At 58.8% G+C, this 13,962-nt stretch overlaps 1 protein-coding gene across 1 annotated transcript; it reads left to right on the forward strand.

Moving 5' to 3' along the window:
- The first annotated feature begins 1,100 nt into the window (after positions 1–1,100).
- LOC133229407 (uncharacterized) lies at positions 1,101–13,155 on the forward strand. The gene is made up of 8 exons (XM_061385789.1): positions 1,101–2,140; positions 2,685–2,729; positions 3,047–3,098; positions 3,241–3,419; positions 4,486–4,951; positions 10,326–10,434; positions 10,904–11,014; positions 11,756–13,155. Exons 1-8 carry the CDS (start codon positions 1,188–1,190, stop codon positions 12,829–12,831), a joined length of 2,991 nt encoding a protein of 996 aa, XP_061241773.1. The 5' UTR covers positions 1,101–1,187; the 3' UTR covers positions 12,832–13,155.
- Positions 13,156–13,962: the final 807 nt, after the last annotated feature.

The following is a 13,962-nucleotide window of genomic DNA, read 5'->3' on the forward strand; positions in this document are numbered from 1 at the left end:
TGCTGGGTGCGGCATGCACCAACCTGCATGTTTATAACCTGTGTACTGTCTCTCACCTACCATGAGCTTCAATAAACAGCACTGACAGAGCCACAAAGGAGAGGGCCATGTGAGTCCCGGAAAGGGAAGGGAGGAGGGCACGGGACAGGTGCGGGCCTTGGCCGTCTGGCGGAGGAGGAGAGACCCTGACAGACCAGCGCCGGTAGCATACCAGCCCCATCGGCCCACCTCTGACTCCCCCACCACCCCCTGGTGGGGCCAGCCTGTACACTCCACCCTCCTCCTAGGAGGGTTTGTCGTCAGCACCACGCACTCCTCAGTGAGAAAGTGCTGGGGGGCTGGCATGCGGCTGCAGACAAAGGTTTGTCCTTGAAGTGGTTGCTGGCTCTGGGCCGGCTGTGGTGACCTTTCACAGAGGAAATGGGGGCTGTTAGGGAAGGACTGGCAGTCCCTCCCCACCACCCCGCCCCTGCACCCCAGGGAGAAGCCACAGTGCGGTGAAGGGGCTGGGAGTCCTTGGGCGGGGTTGCCCTCAGCCAGCCTTTAACATGAGTCGGGAGGGAAGGTGGCTAGGGCCAGGGTGGGGGTTCCTGAGGCAAGATTGGACGGCTTCAGGGAGGAGGTAATGGTTTTATGTCAGGCTTGGAAGAGGGTTGGAGGTCTCAGGCAGGTCTGCAGGCCCCCCGCCCCCACCTGCATCACCTGGAGCACCCATTGGCTGAGCACCGACCGCTGCACAGGCCGGACTGCCTCTGTCTGACAGGCCTGGGCTCCGCCTGCGCCACCTGGTGGCGGACCTCGCTGCAGCCCGGCACACGCCCATCATGTGGCCGCCCTCAGGAGGAGGGACTCCGTGACGACTTTAAAGATGCCAAGGAAGGCTCTGTTCTCCCTGGACCTCAGCCTACTGCGGCCCGGTAAGGCAGGAGGTCCCCACAGGACAGGAGGAGGCAAGCGGCCCAGAAATGTCTGCCTGTGGGCAACCGCACATCCAGGGAAGAGGTGGGGAGGCGGACTGAGAACAGAAGAGCGAAGCCGCGCCCAGAGGGCTGGCCCCACAAGCTTGGGGCCATGCCTGGGCCAACATTTGTCCAGCCAGGGAGGGGAGGTGTGAGGCCCCTCCCAGGGGAGCCATGAGTTGAGCAGGACCCTGAGAGCAAGCACCCCTTCCTGCTCCCTGCGGGACAATGCCTGCACTTGGCTCCCAGAGGCGGCTGCTGGGTTCCCTTAACTGCACGCCCCCAGCCACCCTCCCCTTCACCCTGGCCCCCAACCGGACGGGGCCCCAGTGCCTGGAGGTGTCCATCCCTGACGGGCTCTTTCTCAGCCTGGGGCTGGTGAGTCTCGTGGAGAACGTGCTGGTAGTGGCTGCCATTGCCAAGAACCGTAACCTGCACTCCCCCATGTACTACTTTATCTGCTGCCTGGCTGTGTCTGACTTGCTGGTGAGCGTCAGCAACGTGCTGGAGACGGCAGTCATGCTGCTGCTGGAGGCCGGTGTCCTGGCCACCCAGGCGGCCGTGGTGCAGCAGCTGGACAATGTCATCGACGTGCTCATATGCGGATCCATGGTGTCCAGCCTCTGCTTCCTGGGTGCCATTGCTGTGGACCGCTACATCTCCATCTTCTACGCCCTGCGGTACCACAGTGTTGTGACACTGCCCCGAGCGTGGAGGATCATTGCGGCCATCTGGGTGGCCAGCATCCTCACCAGCCTGCTCTTCATCACCTACTACAACCACAAGGTCATCCTGCTGTGCCTCGTTGGCTTCTTCATAGCTATGCTGGCCCTGATGGCCGTCCTCTACGTCCACATGCTGGCCCGGGCCTGCCAGCATGCCCGGGGCATCGCCCGGCTCCAGAAGAGGCAGCGCCCCATTCATCAGGGCTTTGGCCTCAAGGGCGCTGCCACCCTCACCATCCTGCTGGGCGTCTTCTTCCTCTGCTGGGGCCCCTTCTTCCTGCACCTCTCGCTCATCGTCCTCTGCCCCCAGCACCCCACCTGTGGCTGCATCTTCAAGAACTTCAACCTCTTCCTGGCCCTCATCATTTGCAACGCCATCGTGGACCCCCTCATCTATGCCTTCCGCAGCCAGGAGCTCCGGAAGACGCTCCAAGAGGTGCTGCAGTGCTCCTGGTGAGGGTGGCAGTGCTGTCGTGTGCCCCAGGCCTGTGAGGCCAGGGCAGTCCCTTGACAAAGAGGATCGGCTAGACCATCCCTGAAGGTGAGGGTGCACAGGCCTTTGGGGCCTGAGAGGGGAATCACAGGACTCTCCAGGAGGCTGTGCAGAATGAGGAGGCTGGGGAGATGGTGGGGCATGGCCTCCCACACCTAGAAAGGAGGGCCCCCACCCCTCCATCTGGGGCCCCACTTTGGGGCCGGTGCCCACACCCCACCCCACCCAAAGCTGTGGGAAGTCCCGCTCCAAGGACTTCATGACCAGCACAGGAGGAGGTGGGGCCCACAGTGGGGGCTTTTCTCTTCTAACGCTCTGTGGTGACTGGGAGCCGGGCTCAGCCCATCTGCCAGCAGCACATGCATTCGGCAGACACCCCAGCCAGGCCTGCTCTGGGGAACCAGCAGCCAATATGCAGGCTCCAGGGCCAGGAAGCAGTGCAGCAGTATTAATAAACGTGATGCTTGGTGCAACCTCCTTCCCATCTTTCTTGCCTCTTTCCGGAAGTTGCCTGAAGCTTGGGGCGGAGGAGTGGGAGTGTGGTGAAGAGGGGTAAGACCTAAGTCCCAGGAGCCAGTCAGAAAACATGGCTCACCTGCCCAAGTCATGACACCACAGCCCCCAGTGTCAGAGGACTCACCTGGGGAAGGGCGAGGAGACCCCAGTCACACCCACTCCATCCTGTGTCTTTGCATTCTGTCTATGGTGCAAACCCCAGCCCAGAGGTCCCCCGCCCCGAGTCACCTCCATTGTGTCAAGACCCTGGCACTTCCCAGCTGCCCTCAGCTGCAGCAGAGGCAGGACCATGGTGACCCGTGTGTGACTCTGGCCAGAACATGGCCCTCTCTCAGCCTCCGTATCTGCTGCAGGGTGGCCCGGAGGCTGGGGTCTGCTTTTAAGTTCCGTCCTGCTGGGAGAAGGGTCAGTGCCCCGCCAGCCCTGGGAGGTGTGAGACAAGCTGCCCAGAATAGGGTGTGGTTGTCCAGGGGCTAAGGGGCATCCAAGCCCCAGGGGAGTGGGCGGGGTCCTCCCCCTGCCCCACCCCCACCCCATTCCTCCACAGACAAGAGCATATGCCCTACCCTCTTGCTGGGACAGGCTTATGGACGAAAAGCAGGGGTACCAGCCAGCCCTGCAGCCCCCTGGCCAGTCCCCTACCCTGGCAGTGCCACCTGACTGTTGGCTTTGGGGCTGGGAGCTGGTTCCCGGCAGGGCCGGCCTTTGCTGGGAGATGGACGATGAGTCAGCCTCGAGCCAGCCTCAGTTCCTCTGGGGATGGAGGGGGAGAGGTCCTGGCCGGGAGCCATCCCGCAGGGCGGCAGGTGGGTGATGGGTCCTGCTCAACTGGGTGCGAAGCTTCTTCCTTCCAGGGAAAAGGACCCCCTGAACGGGGACAGGGAGGGGCCCCAGGCAGCTGGAAACCAAACACAGGAAACCACATCAGAGACACATTGTGGGGGAGGGGCATCTCTTGAGAACAAAAGACCCTTTCCAGACTTGCCAAGTTGGGGAGCTTCATGAGGGGAAAGAGGGGCACCCACAAGCAGTGTGAGCACATGGGAACAGGCTATACACTCTGTGGCTGAAACCCTCCCAGAGGCTTTTGTCACTGAAATGTAAGACAGGCTTTCTTGTAGGTGGTTTCACTCTACCCTGTGACCTCAGGAGACTGGTGGTGTCGTCCAGGGTGTGTACCGTGAGTCTCTTCTTTTCTGACAGTGACCTCTCCCGGCTGCAAACACCAACTCCTTACAGAGCCTCTCCCCACCCACTGAATTTCCTTGGCCTCATTTGGATCAAGACTCTAGGGGTACGAGTGACAGCAAGGAGTGAGTCAGACACACCAGCCCCCAGACTGATAGTTCTGTGTCTGGCTTGTGTGTCTCCTTATGACAATCCTGGACACCATTGCTCACTAAGCAGCAGCTACGTCCAAGTGCGTGTCTGGCAGGGGTACAAAGCACCCAATCGCAATAGGTCCACCTGGAATGTCATGGCAGTGCCCTGGGGCAGCAGGGGCAGGTGGCACCCCACTGCAGAGATGAGCAGTGACAGAACTGCCATAGGAACCCACCTCCAACTCCTGCAGCCACCGCCCTTCTGACTCAGACGTCTAGGAGCCTTGCCCCAGCTTGCTTTCTTCTGGAGAGAATCTAGTGCCCGCTGCAGCCTTGCCTGCCTCCCCCACCATCAAAGGCTGCGGGCAAAGCTCAGAGTACCTGGTCTGCCCCTTCTGACAAAGGAGGGGTGCTGGGAGGCGTCCCTTCTGGCCTTCCGGTGTGGGAACATGGGGTTGGTCCCTAATCAGGTGTGCACAAGAAAGACCCTCCTTGCTGCGCCGAGGGGTGAGGCTCCCGCTGGGGAGGGGAGCAGAGGGCAGTCGGGGCGGGGGCCAAGGGCCAAGGGGGGCTTCTATTGTCCTCCCTGGAGCTCACCAGCCCCGCCTTCCGGATGCGCGGAGCCCAGAGACCCGGTGGCGGAGGGAGGCGGCGCCGCCGCAGCGCGCGGTCGAGCGGGGATGCGCGGCGCGGATGCTTGCTGCAGCCGGTGCCGCAGTCTTCGGCGGCGCCCCGGGATTGGCCGCGCGCGATGACGCCGTGCCGGGCGAGACGGGCGGGGCCCCGCCTATAAGAGCGGGCGGCGGGGGCGGCAGAGCCTCCGCAGCCAGCTGCAGCCGGTCCGCTCGCGTCTCGCAGCCGCCCGCCATAGCACCGAGCATGAGGGAGATCGTGCACATCCAGGCCGGCCAGTGCGGCAACCAGATCGGGGCCAAGGTGAGGCTGCGTGGCCCTGTGTGCCGGGCCCCGCACTGGGCGCGTGTCCCGCGTCCCCAGCGCGAGCGGGTCCCGGGGGAGGGAAGCAGCGGGGAGGCGTTGTGTGCGCACAGCGGCACCCCAAGCCCGGCTCACCACTGCGAAACCTAGGAGAAACGGACGGGATCGTCCCCGCTGCCGGCGGGCGGCCGGGACGCCGAGTCGCCCCTCTGCCAGTCCTACCCCGGTCTTTCCGCTGCCCCGCCCGGGTTACCTCGGGCCTGCCGGAAGCACAGCGCAGGTCAGCGGCTCCCTACTCTCCAGCCCCCCGCCGCTGCAGGTGCAAGTGGAAGGCGCTGGCTGGGCGTGGCCCTCTTCTCTGGGGTCGCAACTCGGCCTCGGGCGAGATGGGTGGGGTGGACAGGCTCGGGTGGGGCTCCCCCAAAAGCCATAACGATTCCCTCTGCCCTCCCACGCCAGGAGCTTGATGTCCCCCAACCGTTCAGAGCCGCCCCCATTCTCCCAGCTAGCTTTGACAACCCTCAGTTCCCTGGCCCCGCCCTGTTCCTTTGTTGGGGAAGAAACTGTGCCCGGACTCCGAATGACCTTGGTCCAGGACGGGGCTCTCCCCCGGCGTAGCACCTCCCGGGCCACCCCTCCCCCAACCCCACTTAGGGACGGCAGTTCTAGGGGTCGGTGGTGGGAACAAAGCCGGGCTGGAGGGGCGCGGTCCAGAGCTGCTTCCCCGCTAGGCCCCTCCCCTCCATTGTTAGCCCCCCCTCACAGATGTCGGGATTGAGGCGCGCAGGCCACGTTCCCCCCCACCCCGCCCCCAACCCAGGAGGCAAGTGTCGTATCCCCAGGTCCAGAGACGCTGTTCCTTGCCCAAGGTCACACAGCAAGTGGAGACAGAGCCTCTCCGCCCTCCGGCTCTCGGTCCCTGCAGGTGCCCACCCAGCACGAGGCTCAGGCTGGGTGGGTGGGGCCTGCTGCCCTTTGTCAGCACCAAGGCCAGGGGCCCAGCGGGGATGGTGTGGAGCAGGTTCCCCAAGGAGAAAGTGGGAGGAGACAGGTCCTGGAGGGGAAGGGACCAGGAAAACCTTCCTCCGGAGGCTGTTGCCATGGAAACCAGGCAAGAACAAAAAGCTAATTACAACAGGGCTGGGGCAGCCACGTGGCTGACATGTAAATTGCAACTTGGGCTCTAGGGTGGTGGCGCCTCGGATGGGGGGAGGGCATGGTGGGGAGACACCCTAATCACTGAGGAGACAGCTGTGCCTGCCTGAGGAAGGGAGTTGGGGGAGGGGAAGCCTGGGGGACCAAGGCCTCAAATTAAATCAGGCCTCTGGGGGCCGTCACTGACAGATGCCCTGGCCGGGCAGGAGGGGCCAAAGACTCATTACTGTGGCCACAGGGGCCAGGCCTGCCCTGAGCATCTGGTCCTCTGAGGGTCAGGGGTCACTGACGGGAAGGAGGGCAACCCAAGTTCCATCGCAAGCCTGGGGAAGTGTTGGGTTGCTCGGTTTCCTTCTGTGGCTGCATGGGCACCAATCATGCAAAGGCAGGTTCATGCCCAGCTGCAGCCCCAAGGGGCGGGGTGGGGTGACGTAGGGATGGGCAGGGGGACAGGGGCAGCTGCCTGAGTGCTGGGCAGTGTCTTCTGCAGAGATTTTTTTCCTGCTTCAATTTCGGTGTCCTTTGGGTTTTCATTACTTCTTATTCATTTGAGGTTAATTTCCTTAACTCATGTTTGTTTTAAAAGTAGTATCTGATGTTTTGTAACAGTACAAAAGAGAAGTGGATTTGGGAGGAGGGGAAGCAGTGAGCAAAGGAGGCAGTCAAGTGGTTTCCTTCTGGGCGCCCCTGCCCTGGAGCACCTGGCAACCAAGCTGGAAGAGCTCAAAGCCCGGCGGGGGCATTTGCCTGCACAGGCGCTCAACAGCAGCCTGTGGACAGGGTCTGGCCGCTTCCTGCTCCCACACAAGTGTGGGCTCTTGGCGGAGGGAGACCAAACTTTTCCCGCCAGTTGCCAGCGGCCGCTGACTGGTGGGGGCGGGGCGGGGTGCCACCAGACTGTTACAGGTAGGCTGTTACCCTACTTGGAGGCAGGCTGCCTGCTATGGGGAGGGTCCTGGCTGCGGGTGGGGTCGGGATGGGAGGGGTTATGGAGGGAGGAGGGGAAGTCTGGGCGATCAGGGCTAGGAGAGAATGCGACAGCATTTATGACAGTGACCACTACGTGTTGGGCACTGTGCCAGGTGCGTCCCTCACTGCGCCTCTCGAGGTTGCGGTGAGACAGGGTGCTGCCCTCCCCGCAGGGCACGGGTGTGAATCCAGGCCTGTGTAGGCACATCAGGATGGGCGGGGAGCCCCCAGCCCCCACCACGGGGCGAGGAGTCAGGGTACCCCACCCCCCTCGCCTAGGGGGTAGGGCGGTCCCGAAGCCTTTGTCTGCCCCATCTTCCTTGACCGCTGGGCGGGGCCTCGGAGAGACGGCCCTGGCCCTGACAGCCAATGGGAGGAGGGAGTTTCTGGTTTCCGACCCCACCCCCACACGCCCACTGCTGCTTTCCCCTGGTGGGGAAGGGCGTGGAGTCCTAGAGGGGCTTAAGCCCGGGAGTCGGCCAGCCCACCCTCTGGAGTCACACACTCAGCTAGCTTTGGGCTCCTCTGTGTGCGCCCCTCTGCCTCCCCGCCCCAGGTGTGAGCGCGGCGACCGTCAGCACCACGGACAGCGCCGCGGGAGCCACAATTGCGTGTGTGAAATAGGAGCCTGGCCTGGACCCTGGGGTCCACGCGCCAGTTCTCATCTGTGGTGATGATCATAAGCATTATTTAATTTATTATATAGTATTTTGTTGTTTATTAATGTTATATAATACATGTAATATATTCTGCTAAGCTTTTATTAATAATATATTAAATTGCAATTTATATTCGTTTTAACTACTAAAGCTATTATTAACATGTGTCCCTTCTAGGAAGTTGAAGCATTGCAGATAAGGCTAAAGAGCCTGTTTAAGCACCTCCCCCTAGTGGTCCCCCTCTTCTGGGTGGAGCAAGTTTTTTTCCCTTATTCTAGTCCATTTTCTGTGCATGTCCACCTATGCATAAGAATTACAGCATCTGTTGTGAGGTGCCTGTTTTTACCCTGAATATCCTTGCCATGTGCCTTCCCCCCCAAGGATGTGCCTTGGAGATCTACTCATACCAGTGATAATCTTTTATTGTGCCACAATATTCCAAAATATATTGATTTTTTTAAGTACTTTTTATTTTATTTATCAGTGAATGTGCACTGGTTGCTCAGTCATATCACTATTTGTGACCCAATGGACTGTAGCTCAATAGTCTCCTCTGCCCGTGGAATTCTCCAGGCAAGAATACTGTAGTGGGTTGCCATTCCCTTCTCCAGGGGATCTTCCCAACCCAGGGATTGAACCATGGCCTCCTGCATTGCAGGCAGATTCCTTACTGTCTGAGCCACCAGCAAAGTCCTTATCAGTGAATAAGGCTTGACAAATTTAAATAGCAACCTAAGGACTTTTAACTTGGTGAGACCAACATTTGCTGAATGCTTTTATTTGTCAGGCCTTGAGTTGACCACTTGAAGTGAGTACTGTCATCGTGTCTACTTTACAGATGAGAAAATGGAGGTCCTGAGAGGTGGCACTCACTCTGGTCTATTGCCTTCTGGAAGCCTATGCATTCCATACATGAGTTCCAGAGAACTCTCCATAGATGTATTGGTGGCTGGGCCACTGAGTCGCTCTCTGCCGCCCCCTCACCTGCCGTCTCAAGCTCATTCCTTCTCTACGGGGCTTGTGGATGTTCCAGGGCTGTGGGGCCAAGGTCCTGGAGCCAAGCAGTGATTTAAAGCTCTGATCAGGCCTGGAAGGCCTCAGTGACACCTCCGATTACAGCATTAACACATACCTAATGCAGGGAGAAAGACGAAAACTTATCAGTGACACAAATCACAAAGACCAGCTGAGAACTGACTTTTGCCAACATTGTCTCCGGGTGAACTGCCAAGATTCCTCTGTGCATTTGATAATAATGACTCTTCATATTTTTCAGATTTTAAAATTTTAAAGTCTTTTAATTTTTTATATATATTTTTTAATTTGGCTGTGCTGGGTCTTAGTTGCGGCATGTAGGATCTGAGTTCCCTGACTAGGAATCAAACCCTGGGCTCCTGCATTGGGAGTGCAGAGTGTTAGCCACTGAACCACCAGGGAGGTCCCTAAAATTAAAAAAAAAAAAAAAAAAGTTTAAAAAATTTTAACTAATCTTTTTCTTTTCTTTTGAGAAGTTAACATGTGCACGTGATAAAAATTAAAAACCACCAAAGAGTGTTCAGGGCAAAAGCCTTTCTTCCCAACCAGGACCAGGCTTCCCTTGTGGCTCAGCGGATAAAAAATCTGCCTGCAATGCCAAGACTTGTGTTTGATCCCTGGGTTGGGAAGATCCCCTGGTTCTAGAAGGAAATGGCAACCCCCTCCAGTATTCTTGCTTAGAGAATCCCATAGATGGAGGAGCCTGGTAGGCTATAGTCCATGGGGTCACAGAGAGTCAGATATGACTGAATGACAGCAACAAACCCCATCCAGAGTAACTGGATTTATTCTCAAAGCAATCAGACTTCATCTTCAGGCCTTTGGGCCTTCAGGCCCAAGGCCCTGAGACATGGAAGCTTCAGGGGTTGGCTGAGGTCACGCTGGGAAGGGGTGGTCCAACTTGCAAGCAAGACCCTGTCCTGCCTTAGTCCTGAGAGAAGCGCTATGGGTTCTGCCCAGGGCAAACAGGACAGATTGCATTGCAGTGAGTGAGCCCTTGAAACTGGGGCTACGTCATCTCAGCTCAGACAAGCTGGGTGAGCCCCGGCGAGTCACTCCCCATGCAGGGCTCCTATGGGCTGAGGCTGCTGCTGTGGGCTGCTTCCAGGCCCTGGCACTGGACGGCCTATGCTCGACACTGAGGGGTTTGCATATCCTAGGCCTGGTCTCCATCACTTACCTTCCTGGGCCTCAGTTTTCTCATCTGAAAAGAGGGAAGTAAAAAAAAAATACCCCAGGTGGGTGTTTGTTACTAACCCCCTCATGGAGAAGTGGGCTCTCAAGGCCCCTGTCAGCAAGTGCAGATCTGGGTCTGGGGCCCAGGTCTGTGTCAGTTGGGCACTGATCCACCCTGAGGACTCTGGTCTCCATGGACATGCATATTTTTTATTATGACAATTCTCTTGATGACAGAACTTGGGGCTCTTTTTCAAAGTCACTCAAAGGGACTAGTGCAGGCTTTGGGTCCACACTCCTCATTTTGTAGCCTTGAGGCTACTGGAGGGAGGGCTTTGCCAGGGGTCATGACCACCAACTGGCCCTTCCTTTCCCTGCAGTTCTGGGAGGTCATCAGCGATGAACATGGGATAGACCCCAGTGGCAATTATGTGGGTGACTCGGACCTGCAGCTGGAGCGCATCAGTGTCTACTACAACGAGGCTTCTTGTGAGTCCTCCTCAACTGGGTGGGGGTGGGGTGGGGGCCTTGACTGCTGGGTCCCAGCATCCCTGACTTCCTTCCCTTGGCTGGCAGGTGTAACCGGAGACTAATAGAGTAAAACAAGGAATCCTAGTCACCCTAGTGAGATGCAAGTGTGTTTAATGGCCATGAGACACATGTAGGGGAATGACCAGGGCTGGGCAGGGTCCCAAAGACCCTTCAGAAGGCCCATGGAGGGTCCAGAGCAGGGGTTATCTGGAGAGGTCAGGCAGAGGCCATTCAGAAGCTGGTGTGAAACGGTGCCCTCAGAGACACCTGCCCATGTCCAGGTGTCAACCATGTGATCCCTGCCTCTCTGATCCCAGAGTCTAAGCTTTTAGGTGAGAGCATGAGGCTGGCAGGCCAGGGCAGGATTTAGGAGGCAGAAGGGGTGCCCAGCTTCTGTGATCCATGTAACCCACCCCTCTCCTCTCAGCACACAAATATGTGCCTCGGGCCATCCTGGTGGACCTCGAGCCTGGAACCATGGACAGCGTCCGGTCTGGGGCCTTTGGGCACCTCTTCAGGCCTGACAACTTCATCTTTGGTAAGTTTCCCCTTTCCCCACCTTCTCATGGTGGACCCCACCACCAGCAAACCCAGATCAACAGAAACAAGGGCAGAGTTACCCCTGCCCACAGTGCTGCAGAGCATCACCGAGCTCCCTGATGTGCAGTGAAAGAGTCCCAGAGAAAGAGTTCTGTGCAGGAAACAGACACTTGTGATTTCAAGTAACGCGGTGTGTTATTAGGATATTAGAGAGCTAGATGGGGTCTCCAGAGCACACCAGCTCATGAGTACACTGCATTGCTGTGGTCAGGGGTTGCCCGTCCTCATGCCCGTGATGGTGACAGAGGGAGGGCCTCACCCCACTGTCACCTCCTAGAGCTCAGCACCCGATGCGTGGGCATGGCCCTCATCCGGATCCTGGGCTTCGAGGCACTCAGGGTTGTAGTTTACCCTTCCAGCACAGCGGGCTAGAGGATGGGTGGACTAGAGGGCTGGGTGGATCAATTCCACTAGGAGTTCCTCCTGAGGCAGAGCAGAAGCAGAAGCTCCAGAAGCTGTGTCTGTGTCCAGATCCCACAGCACTAGGTGCCGGGGGCTACATCCCCACACACAATGTGACTGGCACGAAGAGCCATGGAAGTGAGAGTTGCATGCCCCCACTTCATGGAGGTCAAAACAGGCACCGATCTGCCTCCTCAGCTGCTCTCTGGGGTGGGCTGTTCAGGCCGGTGCTGGAGCTGTGACCCCGTCTGTATCCCCCCTGCCCTCCCCACCACAGGTCAGAGTGGGGCTGGTAACAACTGGGCCAAGGGCCATTACACGGAGGGCGCCGAGCTGGTGGACTCAGTCTTGGATGTGGTGCGGAAGGAGTGCGAGAACTGCGACTGCCTGCAGGGCTTCCAGCTGACCCACTCCTTGGGTGGAGGCACAGGCTCGGGCATGGGCACACTGCTCATCAGCAAGGTCCGCGAGGAGTACCCCGACCGCATCATGAACACCTTCAGCGTGGTGCCCTCGCCCAAGGTGTCAGACACGGTGGTGGAGCCCTACAATGCCACACTGTCCATCCACCAGCTGGTGGAGAACACGGACGAGACCTACTGCATCGACAACGAGGCGCTGTATGACATCTGCTTCCGCACCCTCAAGCTGGCCACGCCCACCTACGGGGACCTCAACCACCTGGTGTCGGCCACCATGAGTGGGGTCACCACCTCCCTGCGCTTCCCAGGCCAGCTCAATGCCGACCTGCGCAAGCTGGCTGTGAACATGGTGCCCTTCCCACGCCTGCACTTCTTCATGCCTGGCTTCGCCCCCCTCACTGCCCGCGGCAGCCAGCAGTACCGGGCGCTGACCGTCCCCGAGCTCACCCAGCAGATGTTCGACGCCAAGAACATGATGGCAGCCTGTGACCCGCGCCACGGCCGTTACCTGACCGTGGCCACCGTCTTCCGAGGCCGCATGTCCATGAAGGAGGTGGACGAGCAGATGCTGGCCATCCAGAGCAAGAACAGCAGCTACTTCGTGGAGTGGATCCCCAACAACGTGAAGGTGGCTGTGTGTGACATCCCACCCCGCGGGCTGAAGATGTCCTCCACCTTCATTGGCAACAGCACGGCCATCCAGGAGCTGTTCAAGCGCATCTCGGAGCAGTTCACGGCCATGTTCCGGCGCAAGGCCTTCCTGCACTGGTACACGGGCGAGGGCATGGACGAGATGGAGTTCACCGAGGCCGAGAGCAACATGAACGACCTGGTGTCCGAGTACCAGCAGTACCAGGACGCCACGGCCGAGGAGGAGGGCGAGATGTACGAAGACGATGAGGAGGAATCCGAGGCCCAGGGCCCCAAGTGAAGCAGCTGAAGGGGTGGGACGCGGCTGCGGCCAGGACCAAGTGGTCTGTCCCCCGAGCCATGTAGCCACTGACACACCCCCAATCTTACCCCCACGAGGTTCAGTCATGTCACCCTGGGGCTCCCGAGTGTTTTTCCTCCAGTATTTACAGCATCCCTGCCCTGCGTGAGTTCTCTCAGCTATCTTCGGCCTTAGGTCAAATCCGTTTCCTGTCTCTGCTTTATTGTTAGCTCCAGGCCTGATGTTTCATGTTTTTTTTTTTTTTTTAACTGGTTTCTGTTTATATTTGGGGGGGATATTTAATAAATTTATTGCTGTCAGATACCCATGCCGGGTGCTGGAGTTTTCCTCTTTTTCTAAAAAGATGGGGCCAGAAGAGGTAAGGAGAGCAGATGGGGAGGCCTGGCGGAGGCAGGACAAGTGACAAGTGGGAGGGGTTGAGACAGACCTGTGCTTGGAAACTGCAGGAGTCTCAAGGTGCTGCCCATGGCAGGGGAGCTGCTGGCAGTAGTGTTGGGAGAGATGGCCATGCCTGGAGGAGCCTCATCCTCAAACCCCAGACGGACTCTCAGGCAGCTCAGGACAACCCTCCAGGGTGGCTCATGCTGGAGAGCTTTCCCCTGGCCTCTCTGTGTGCCAGACGTTAGAGGCAGGTGGCTGAGAACCAAACAAATGTGAGGAAGTAAGGAGCTTGAGGATTCCCCCAGAAAATGTGGTGTGTTGGCAGGTGGGGGTTTGAACCCCAGGGAAGGGCTGGTTGGGTCAGCAAGTTGTGGCCACCACACCTGGGTGCAGGGGCGCTGGGAGCAAAGTTCTGGCCCCACATGCCTTCTGGAGATCATTTCCATGGCTGCAGGGCACCCAGGGTCCCACAGACAGGGGCAAATCTGGCCACCCCTCCTCCTACAAGAGAAATGGAACCCAGAGTTGCTGTCTGCCTGGGGCCCAGGTGAGCACGCACAGAGCTGGACGAGCCTCAACCCTGGTGCCCTGAGCCTCCTCATACCCCACCCCTGCATGCCCCCCTCCGGGTGGGTACCTGAGCAAAGAGAAGCCAAAGGGGCTGATCTGGACCGGGGAACAGAAGCCCCAAGAGGGCCCACATCCTGGGCTCAGGCTTGAGCGGATGCT

The sequence above is a fragment of the Bos javanicus genome, chromosome 18 (assembly GCF_032452875.1).
Source record: "Bos javanicus breed banteng chromosome 18, ARS-OSU_banteng_1.0, whole genome shotgun sequence".
Classification (NCBI taxonomy): domain Eukaryota; kingdom Metazoa; phylum Chordata; class Mammalia; order Artiodactyla; family Bovidae; genus Bos; species Bos javanicus.

Bases quoted from the DNA above. Each gene is read 5' to 3' on its own strand.
- LOC133229407 (XM_061385789.1), top strand. From the start codon at position 1,188: ATGCCTGCACTTGGCTCCCAGAGGCGGCTGCTGGGTTCCCTTAACTGC. The intron at 2,141-2,684 runs AGGGTGGCAGTG...TCTTTCCGGAAG, and splicing joins GTGCTGCAGTGCTCCTGGTG to TTGCCTGAAGCTTGGGGCGG. The intron at 2,730-3,046 runs GTAAGACCTAAG...TATCTGCTGCAG, and splicing joins TGGGAGTGTGGTGAAGAGGG to GGTGGCCCGGAGGCTGGGGT.